Genomic DNA, 11,592 nt, shown 5'->3' with positions numbered 1-11,592 from the left:
TCTGGTTCTTCACGATCGTCACATCGTTCCGGCTCATCAGCTGTACTAGCAGCCGCCAAAGCACGCGCTCAGGCTGAAGCCGCACGTACACGTGCACAGTATATACAGCAGGAAATGGCCATCAAGCTCGAACAAATTAAACTGGATATGTCACATCAGCTTGAACGAGGAAAATTGGACGCAAACTTACAAATCATACAGCATGAAAAGGAAGCAGCCGCAGCTCAAGCTCAGGCTGAAGTACTTGAGGCTGCCGCAGAACTTGAAGATGAGGTTTCGAGGAAGTCACCACAAAGCAACATGGAGCGAACAAGAGACTACGTAATGGAGCAAGCTCACTTCACTGTAAGGTCTGAAGCTGGCACGGAAGGCTCATGCAAGGGAGAGCCGCTCCCTCAAAATCAGTCCCATTCAGCCCACCATCCAGTCCATGATGAATCATTGACTCATACAGACCCAACATTCCAGGGAAATATGTCCTCCCAATCAAAGCTAACTGAGCAGAATGCACTCAACCCTCTTCCCTTTGAGTCCAGACATACGGATGGACTGCTGCTGAGGGCATACACTGCAGCCAAAAATCAGCCAAAGCCAAGCCCAAATTCAGCTCCCCTTTACCAGTCTCCACCGAACACAAACTTAGCAGTTGATTTTAAACTTCCAGCTGATAGCCAGCACCACCCTAGCTCATACTCAACTTCCCCTAACCTGCCTCGGCTGAGCTCACACTCGGCAGTTGACCTCAAGCCTCCAGCTGACAACAATCCCCAAACAAGTTCTTACTCAACAGCCCATCACGATCCCCAAGCAAGCTCATACTCCATGTCCCATAACCAACCCCGGCCAAGTTCACGCTCAACACCCCATCTCCAGTCTGAAGGTCAAGACATGTTTGACTTCGCTAGGTTTTTAGCACGCCGTGAACTCGTCAACACAGGCCTCACAAAGTTTGATGACCAACCAACGACCTATAGGCCATGGAAATCTGCTTTCCTCAACGCAATTCAAGGCCTAGATGTTACACCTAGTGAGGAATTGGATTTACTCACTAAATGGTTGGGTAAAGATTCATCCGAGCACGTGAGGAGGATTCGGTCCGTCCATGTGGGCGACCCTGCCGCAGCTCTAACAATGGCCTGGACTAGACTAGCCCAGTGTTATGGTGCACCCGTGATGATGGAGAATGTGCTATTTAACAAGCTTGAGGCCTTTCCTAAAATCGCAAACAGGGAATACACCAAGCTTAGAGAACTTGGAGACCTTCTAATGGAGGTACAAGCAGCCAAGGACAATGCATATTTACCAGGGCTGTCTTATTTGGATACTCCAAGAGGCATCAATCCAATAGTGGAGAAGCTTCCCTACTATCTACAAGAGAGGTGGATTTCTCACGGCATGAGGTACAAGGAGGAAAACTACGACTGCTTTCCCCCATTCTGGTATTTCACCAGTTTCATCTGTCAAGAGGCAAAGGCAAGGAACGACCCTAGCTTCAACTTCCTCAGCAGTAACCCCACAAAAGGTGACAGATTTTCACAAAACAATCAGAGAATGCCTGTTGCTGTCAACAAAACTGATGTCTCTTCCTCAGATGAAGAACAATCTCCCAAAGGAAATGACCCAGGAAAATGCTGTCCTATTCATAACAAGCCTCATCCCTTGAGAAAATGTCGAGGCTTCAGGATGAAGACACTAGAGGAGCGAAAAGCTTATTTGAAGGACAATGGAATCTGTTTCAAGTGCTGTGCATCCTCCTCTCATCTGGCACGAAATTGCAGTGTGGTAGTTAAGTGTACAGAATGCGACAGTCAAAACCACTGCACTGCCCTTCATCCAGGTCCACCCCCTTCAACCTTTCAAGCATCCAGCCCCTCAGCAGGTGATGGCGGGGAGGAAGAAGCCTCATCCTCATCACCAATGGTAAACAGTGCTTGTACAGTGGTCTGTGGCAAAGGACTTAAAGCCAAGTCCTGTTCAAAGATTTGTTTGGTCCAAGTCTATCCACATGGTGAGCGGGAGAAATCAGTGAAGATGTACGCAACGCTCGACGATCAGAGCAACCGATCGCTAGCGAAGTCGGAGTTCTTTGATCAGTTTCACATCAACGGCTATGCATCTCCTTACTCACTGAAGACCTGCGCTGGCATTACAAACACAACTGGGAGAAGGGCTGATGGTTTCACTATAGAGCCTGTACATGGAGGAGTCTGTTTGTCACTCCCAACACTGATTGAATGTAATGAAATACCGGATGACCGATCCGAGATCGCTACACCTGAGGCAGCCTTCCACCATCCACACCTGAAGCACATTGCCCGAGAGATCCCAAAACTGGATGACAAAGCTCAAATCCTTCTGCTGCTAGGTCGTGACATCTTGAGAGCACACAAGGTGAGGAAACGAGTAAATGGACCTCACAACGCCCCCTTTGCCCTCAAGCTTGACCTGGGGTGGGTTCTAGTAGGCGATGTGGACATCTCTCCTACTTCAAAGATAAAATGCTTCAAAACCAGCAAATTAGGAAAGAGCAGGCCTTCAACCTTCACACGACATGAAAACCACATCTATCTCAAAGAGAAACAGAGAAGATTGCAACAGTCAACAAGGCCTGAGCAACGGCATTATGTGTCCTCTGAGCTCAATCCAGCAGACCACGCCTCGAGATCGGTTCCTGCTTCTCAACTTCAGAGCACAAGTTGGCTTACTGAGCCAGATTTCCTCTATAAACCAAACACATGTCACCCTACAACACAAGCTTCCTGTCAACTGGTGAGTCCAGAAGTAGACTCTGACATTCACCCTCAGACCAAAGTCACCACATCTTCCACCAGCGTGAAAGACAGACAACTTGGTTCCGAATGCTTCGAGCGTTTCTCCACATGGGACAGTTTGCTTAATGGAATCGCATCACTCATATACACAGCCCGCGCTCTCCAGGCCTCCCCTGTCACTCCTTCACACAAATGCACTGGTTGGCACCGGTGTGGACAGCCGCTGGTCTCTGATGACCTTAAAGCCCAGATGGGAAGGTGTGCGACATACTAGTCGAGATTTCCAAAGATGGATTACACAAGACTTACTGCAGACCAATCACAGAGGTCGTCCTTCTGCTATCAAGGAAAGAGATAGATAATTAATGTGTTCTGGTATCTTATAGATGCCAGGCGGGGAGTGTGCTGTCCCAGTTATTCAGTTTATTAGATAGGTTTGACACCCCCCTAATGTGTGTGCATTTAGTCTAGCTTTGAGGTGTAATTAGGAGCCAATTGTGCAGCCAATTGAGGTTCAGTAATTTCAGGTGTGCAGGACAGCAGAAGTCAGTTGTTCTCCAGCAGCCTAGGAGCAAACACACACACAGAAGCTGCTACTGTCATTCTTTGTTTTTGGCTTGAAACCATCTCTTGTAAGTTTGTTTGTGTACAATTGCCTTGACTCATGTTTTGTAAGCTTAATCTGAGTTGTTTTGTTTTATTACATGGGATGTTTAATATGTTTAATGATTGTTTGCTTGCCTTAAATTATGTGAGGTAGAGTGTTAATTTAATTGCAAACTACTGAATGCTTAGCCTAGCATGTGCTTAGGTTTTCTTATGTTATTGAGCTGATTGTGTATTTTATGTTTTCTATTTTTACAGTTTCACTCGTTGTTTATGAAAGTTGACCACCGGCATCTCAATAAAGGCAAACTGAGATGAATCCTGACTTTTATTGGACTGAGTTTGGCTGGCTGTTGATTTGTGTCATGGACGACACCCTGAGAACAGTACAAATACTAATCATAAGGACAGCGGTCCGTAACAGGTGGTATTCTCAGCAGGAAATTCATAGTTAGCAATTTAATACAAAAGACAAATTATCAGACAGACTCAGTCAAGGTGTAGATTCAAGTTGAATGCACAGATGTGGGTGATTAAGAGATTGACAATTTAGATAAATCTGTCCAGGTTCAATATGTGCAATACGTTTTAAATAAACATTGAAGCAGTCCGGCCCCTAGCTGACTTTTCCCATAGTGGGCATATGTCTGCCTAATGTGTATTTGAGTTTGACATCCCTGGTCTATGATGGTCAAGCTTGCAATTTGCTTATTGTTCTCTCTCGCCCTCTCTCTCTGTCCTATACTTATATGTACTTTAAAGACGAGGTGGGTGGTAGTGGATAACTTCCGTACAAGGCGGCAAATGTAGGTGCTACTGGTCAAGCTCCTACTTGGCCTCACCCCCCGAACCCACCTCACCCCTGCCCACTTTGACAGGCTGGGATGGCTTAGGGTCGATGACAGAGTAGCCTACAGCATCTTGCAATGGGTCTGGTCCACAAGATTCGATACATACACCACCAAGGTACCTGTCTACTTCCTTAATGTAAACGAAGTCCACACCCACAACACCAGAGGGAGTGCAACAAACCATGTACAACCCAGATTCGGCACAAACAAGGGACTAAATTATTTTCGCTCCTATGCCACCAAAATGTGGAACGCCCTACCAACAGTCATTAAGACATGTGAATCCCTTGACTCCTTCAAAACCGCTCTCAAAGGGCAACTACGGACGGCTGCAATTAGAAACTGGCCCCTGTAAAATCTGAATCCCTTTTTGCTTCCTTTATGATCAATTCCTGTTATGTTCTTCAACTATATAGAAGTGTCTATTTGTACGTCTCTAAATGTTTTGATGAATTGAACAATGTGGACCCTGTTGTAAACAAGTGTAATGCTTAATTGGGTCGTCCACTCACAGTTAACAGTCTTTGTATTGAGTTTGTGCTTGAAATGTACTGTAATTCTGCATTACAATTCTGCATTACAATTCTACATATTTCAATCAATCAATCAATTCCCCCCAAAAAATATCAGTCATTTCAAAAGCCTATAACTTTTATGGGAAAGCTCAGCTGCAAAGGCAATCCCGGAGAATGCACAGCAGATTTCTCTTCAAATAAGTAGGTGGTTTCTATATTAATTGTGATGTGTTTCTGCCGTAGCCACGTATTCGGAATGGCAGTGTGTCGGAATGCCACCATTTTGTGATGTAAACGCATTACATAATGTATTATTAGAGTACAGTTTTGTCAGTGGCTGTTGCAAAATCTGTATTTCTCTTTAACCAGGAAAACAGTTGGATCCAGAAGGCCAGTCACCTCATCCCTAAAAACACTCTGTGTTTCAGTTAAAGAGGACTACAAAATCAATATCAGCATCTTAATACTGTCCAATACTTACATAGGAGGGGGGTGAAATTATAATAGGCAGTTAAAGGCTACTAAAAAATGTAGTCTGCGTTATTTGTCGGGAAGCGACGAAGCCAAAATACGTAGCCTACTTTTATTCAGTTGTATAAATGTGTTTAATCCGATCTAGTGGAAAGGCTACTCATATTCGCTTCAGATGGCTATCTGTTGTTAGCTTAGACAGTGGACTGCGCCACTGCGCCAGCTTGGATTGTGCACCCGCGTGTGTGCCCGCACATGCGCGCTTTCAGTCACTTTAGTCTCCAAATCCTGTTCCCAGGCAGCATTTCTGGTCAAAACGATGCTTATTGCACTGAGCCTGGCGGTCGTAGTAATGACGCCGGCCAGTACTCCAGGCAGATAATAACATCCGGTCGAGAGTCAACACACACCATTAAAGGACCGTCGACCAGTGACATCATCGATGGGGAATCCAAGCTAATAGAAACTGCAGGGTTTCTAGGCCTGAAAAGTTGCAATGCGAAAATCGTTCTCGCGATAATAAAAATCTAAACATTTTTTCACGATGATGTCATTGGTGGACGGGTTTCTGAACTGCCCACAGCCCTCCTATGAGACACAGACTGAGTAGAAAAAATGGTGCCATTTTATCATGATTATTAGTGAGGACATTTTATATGAAGATACGTTAAAGTGGTGAAGTGGTCCTTTAAGCTGACATCCGGTCGCAGTGTTTTGGATCTTCAAAATAAAGGTTGATCGCCATGATCGGCGGCGGCGCAATATCCTGGCATGTTATTAATTCATTCTGGTGGGGAAACTCTCTCCATATTGCACCAAGGTAAATGTGCATATCAATAAACATGCAAACGTGCTGCGGAAATGTCATTCAATAATTACATGTACAGTTATACAGTCATGTAACAGATGACCTCTCTCTGTTACACTGTCAGATAAAATAATATGGTCCATAAAACTTAGAGACCAGATAGGTCTGACATCATGGAGCTCCATGTTTGGGCATGGAGCTCCATATTTGGGCATGGCTAATCTCATGGTGACCTCACCATGATAATAGAAAACACACGCTACAAAAGCAGAGCGTTCTCTGGTACACAAGATCTTTAGAACTTGTGTCAAAGTTCTTGTGACTACTAGTAGTATAATAATAATATAACATCTACATAGAAAATGGTATTTCTGACGTTGTCATGTTGGATCCGAAACCGTGGACCCGATAGATACTGGAAGGTTCAAGAGCTTCTCAAACACGCACGGCATTTCAGAGGCAGAAAGAATCGCTGCTACAAGTTGGCCGTCAAAGCCGTGCGAAGGGCCTTCGTCTACGCCACCAAAGCTAGAAAGCAAAAGAAACATAACATGCGAGCGCTGTGGATCACGCGCATCGCAGCGGCGTCGCGAGAGCACGGCATGAAATACCCAGCCCTCATGCACAACATGATAAAGACTGGCGTTCAACTCAACCGGCGTGTTCTCAGCGATATTGCCATCACCGAACCTCGGTCGTTTCTCTCACTGGCGAAGCTGGCCCAGGCGCGGCGAGAGGAAGGATTCCGCGCGGCATTGGCGGACGGTTCAGAGCCTCCCGGGGTCTTCTCTCGTTTTGTGTGTCAACAGTAACGAGCCTGCCTTTGATGTGGACTTTCTTGCTATGGTGTGTAGATTCAAGGTTCAAGTTTAGTGTCCCCGAACGGCAAAATTGGGTTGCAGTGGCATAGACAGACATCAGTACATCAAACAATACAATATATAAAATAAGTGCACATGGCGTTAAAGTGCTATGCAATAAAGTGCACATTGGACATAGAAAGTGCATGTACTGTACATACAGAAGACAGAACCAATACATTGCTCATAAGGCCTGATTATCTCCTTGACCTTCCTGTGGCAGCATTCAGTGTACAAATATTGCGCAAGTATTGTGGTCGGCTGGACCAACAGCGGTACCGTATGTATGGTATGGTATGCATGTCTCTAATTTGCTATTGATGGTGACGTAATTAAGATATGTTTAAAGATATGTTTCAATTTTGGGTGGGTAAAAGGTAACGTATGTATAAGTGCAGACAACTCACCAGAAAGTCCAGACATCTCACCCCGGGGTGAGTTGTCTGCACTTTTTGTCAGAACGAATATACAGAGCTTTGTTGAGCACCTGTCTGTTGCTAGACTGTTGCAATGATGTGTAGACTGTTGCTATGCTGCGGGGCAAGTACTGAATGAAAGAATGAAAGAATGCATGAATTAATGCATGAATGAATGACAGGCACCCCCCGTTCCGTTTTTCTCACTTGTACAAGTCAAGGACCCAAATTGATGTAGGCCTATAAGAAATAACTGTTTAGCATCTACAGCTTGGTTGGCTGCAGATAACCAATACAGACAGCACAAAATTGATGCTTATCAACAGCAGATAAATATTGGCTCCTGACATCAGTTGAAATGTTTGGATGACCACCTCTTATTATTATGTCATGAACAGAGGATACAGTCAGGAGGAGCCCAGTGATTCACCTTGACGTTTAATATATAGAAGATTGTTCTTTAAATGTACAATTTGTTTCAGGTAAAATAAAGGAAACAGAGACACCATGTTTAACTGGAAGACAGAACAAAACATTTTCTAACAATAAACCTTAAAGTGTTACATGTTCCCTATAAACAACCCACGTGCAGAGAAAATTATATATATATTTTTAACTTTGGGCTCTATTTTCATCCATGCTAAACCCCTTATCCCTAAACGTCTTTACCTTTTTTGTAATAGTTAAAATCTACAAGCTCACAACGTGTCGATGTAGATCGGCTAGTAGAACTTTCAAAATAGTAAAAAAAAAAAAAAGGCAAAGAAGTTTAGGGATAAGGGTTTTTTCATGGACGAAATTAGAGCCCAATCTTTTGACAGCTTTTTTTTTTTTTTTTTTTTAATATGACATTTGTAACAGTGTCAACGTTGAGTTTAAATACTTCAAAACAACAACAAAAAAAACAACAACACTCAGCCAATCTCTGACACTAGTGTGCGGGGGCCTAACGCTAGTGGGCGGGTTCTGAGTTCCTCGGCCGTGCGGATTGGTCGGTACACTGGAAGCGGTATCGCAGGAAGCGGACGCGCGGTTTGATGTGGAAGTCAGCAGGTATCCTCCAGTTCCACATTTTCTGCACCTGGAAATGTGCGGGACAAACCTGTCACAACAATCTGATTGTGGTCACACGTGAGCGATCACACCTAGGGGTTGGGGTAGCCTAAATTTAGACTCTCGTAAATGTATTTATCGATTCTGACATTGTCAATCTACGAGAGTCAAAGGTCTTCATTGCCCATATGGTGAGGAGCCCGAAATCCCCTGCCTCCGTAGATACTCTGAACAAATGCAAAATCTAAAAAACCCTGCTGCCCCCTTGTCTGCAATGCGTTAGGTCCGTAGTTTTCAATAAAAATGTGTTTTAATCCACTCTGTCTCGGAATCTGTTATCGATCTTGGATCTGTCCTCGATTGCAACTGCGCAACAGCGCTTGAGCAGCCAGTTGCACTCATTTGGGAAGACGAGGACAGATCCAAGAGTGGATTAATACACTTTTATAGACTCTTGTAGATTGAAAATGTCAGAATCGATAAATACATCTACAAGAGTCTAAATTTTAGGCTAGGGTTGGGAGTGGGCCATGATTTTTGTGCTTTTTTTTATGTGTCCAAGGATTTGTAGCATTACTCTAACAGACCCCCAGGTGTGGTTATAATATCAAATAATGATAAAATAATTTATTTCAATGTGTGTGCATTGGACTTTTGAGCTACAGCTCTTGTGAATTATGAACACTGCACACTTCCATAGGTTGTGCACTTTCTGGAGCCAAAAAGACTAAATTGGATCAAAACGTATGCAGTCAGTATGCAGAGAATAATTTGTGAAATGGCAGTGGTTAAGTACAGGAAATTATAACAATGGACATTATTTCACAGCAGGTGTGCACAGTAGGCCCCTATATGGCGTTAATTCCCTGTGGGTGGTGAATTATAAGCCATGATGTTCCTGTATGGAAAAAGAGAGTTCGGGACACACAGCACACACGTCTTCATGGACTATAGGTAGGGTTGTCCCAATTGTATCGGGTAATCGGGGGCCGATCACGTCATTTTCAAATGATCGGAATCGGATCAGGCCAAAAAACGTGATCGGGACATCCATAGTATCAACATTATATCCATATCATGATATTAGACTGGATGTTGATGTTATGGGATAATTGTTGTACATAGTCCGTTTTCACTGTTTTGTTACGTTTTTTAAGTTCTTTTTGTTTTTTTACCATTTCAGAACGACACTTCCACATTCCTGGAGTGTGGAAATGCCCGGGGCAGCACCGGTTGACGTAGAAGGGTACCCCCTTAGACCCCCTTAGACTATAAGGGTACCCCCTTCTAGTGAAATGTTTGACATTTGGTTACATTTGTCCCAAGAAGTCAATGCATTTTGGGGAGTGAGAGTGTGTTAACTATGAACTAGAAGAGTGGTTTTCTACGAGTCGTCCGGGAACCACCATTGGTCCTTGCGATTCCAGGTGGTCCCCATGCAGCTAAATGGTGGAGATTGGTAAAAAATGTACCCTTATTAGATGGTTAACTCTTGAGAGTGTAAAATGAAACCAAATGGACCCTTATATGGGTCCATTGGTTTAACCCATTTTGGGCCGGAACCCCTTTTGGTGTTAGCATTTGTTATGCTTTAGCTATTGAAAAATAGCAGATCTACAAGCTATAGCAGATCTACAAGCTCGTAGCTATGAGCTTGTAGGTCTGCTATTTTTGAAGAATCGTGAAAAGTGACATGAAAGTGTTTGACTGACATAGAAAAACATAGCTTTTTCAAGAAAACAGTCAGGATTTAGAAGACATTTGCAGAAAAGTGTATGCGAGTTTAGAGAATGTAGAATAATTATTACTTTGATCAACATTTGCCTGTCATCTCGTATGGTACCATATCAATACAGCATGGAATTGTGGACAAATACTTATCCAACGACAACAAAAAATATTCTTAAATTTGGAGGTCTGAGAGGCTAAATCTAACCAAATGGTGGTCCTTAATTGGCTCAAATGCCGAATAAATAACGGACCTCAATATTAAAACAAAAAGGGTTGAAAACCACAGTGTTAGAACTATAGGACAAAAATAACAATAGGACTATACAGAACAATATAGGATTGGTAGTAAATGTGGACCAAATAGAGAGTGTTTCCATACCTTCAGCACCCTGACCAGATGGGTTGTACTGTTCAACAGTGGAAACTGAACAGAACAAAAAGAACCAGGAGGACAGAAAGAGAAAGGTTTAAACACCCGAAATATACGACTGCTCACCTCCAAAGCTGAGTACAACTCGTAACATCTAAATCAGAGGTTCCCAAGCACCAGTACGCAGTACCACCGGTACGCAAGAAGCCAGCCAAGAGGATTGTACAAATATGCACAGGCAACGCGACGAACGCGGCTATAAACTTGCGTCACCAGTACTTTATAAACAGCGGCAATAGGCCGCAGCTGGTGCTTCTCAACAGTGGAGACAAGTTAACTTAAGTCCGTCACATGTCCAAGGATTCGTCGGTGATATGATGTGACATCACTCCTTGGTATCTACAGCTTCGAGTATAATGGCGTTTTTTCTACATCCATGCTACTTCTGTAATCTGTGTTGTATACCAGTGGCATCTTTGCCTTATATAGTTTGTTAATGGCACCATCACCTATTTTATAACTTTTTAATATGTTCCACCACTAGGGTTTCTTAGGACTTTTGATATGTTGTTACTAACATATTTATGAAACAAAACCAAGTTGAAAGAGTTTCTGTTGCAATTTGTTTGAGGTTAACCCCTTATTGTCCATAGAATGCCTATACTGTTCTGTTCTAGCTGTGAGGCGACAGCACTTCTGACGTCCCTATAAACAGATGTTGATGCTATATTAACACATGCTGCTGAATCCAGGGTGAGAAACTTACCAGCTGTCTGCATTGGTTCTGTTCCAGCAGTCTGACCTGCAGGACAACAAAACAAGACATACGACGCATATGTATATTAACATGGACGGCGGGGGCTATTGTGCACATGATATATGTCTGGATTACGGCATGATATTGTTGCTACAGCCACCACAATAATGTGTCAATACAAATTTGATAAGTTTGGCTGCCCCTTATTTCAGTAGAACCACCAAATAGACAGGATACCATCTTTCAGATGTTATCCTTTTCATCCAAAGGTGCTTCACATTCATCCATACACTCACACACACCATACACATCCATACATACATACATACATACATACATACACTCACACACACCGACGGCAGAGTAAACCATGCAAGGCACCA

At 43.4% G+C, this 11,592-nt stretch overlaps 2 protein-coding genes across 4 annotated transcripts in view; one reads left to right on the top strand and one right to left on the bottom strand.

Moving 5' to 3' along the window:
- Window positions 1-6,384: 6,384 nt before the first annotated feature.
- Window positions 6,385-6,834, top strand: LOC310862681 (large ribosomal subunit protein bL20m-like; the record flags this gene model as incomplete). Its single annotated transcript, XM_083770690.1, has 1 exon — window positions 6,385-6,834. One exon carries the CDS (start codon window positions 6,385-6,387, stop codon window positions 6,832-6,834), a length of 450 nt encoding a protein of 149 aa, XP_083626816.1.
- Window positions 6,835-7,805: 971 nt separating this feature from the next.
- The window catches only part of LOC310872528 (uncharacterized protein), a 32,254-nt gene continuing 28,467 nt past the window's right edge, over window positions 7,806-11,592 (bottom strand). For all 3 annotated transcript variants that reach the window (XM_083784472.1, XM_083784473.1, XM_083784474.1), the window contains 3 exons: window positions 11,219-11,254; window positions 10,462-10,506; window positions 7,806-8,379 (listed from right to left, as the gene is read on the bottom strand). In XM_083784472.1, coding sequence (XP_083640598.1) covers window positions 8,345-8,379; window positions 10,462-10,506; window positions 11,219-11,254 — 116 coding nt within the window. In that variant the 3' untranslated portion in view covers window positions 7,806-8,344. The remainder of the gene's footprint in view (window positions 8,380-10,461; window positions 10,507-11,218; window positions 11,255-11,592) is intronic.

Source organism: Protomyctophum parallelum (assembly GCF_964188405.1).
Source record: "Protomyctophum parallelum genome assembly, chromosome: 1".
Lineage (NCBI taxonomy): Eukaryota > Metazoa > Chordata > Actinopteri > Myctophiformes > Myctophidae > Protomyctophum > Protomyctophum parallelum.
Note: the sequence above shows the minus strand (reverse complement) of the source record. Positions and strands in the feature narration are given on the sequence as shown.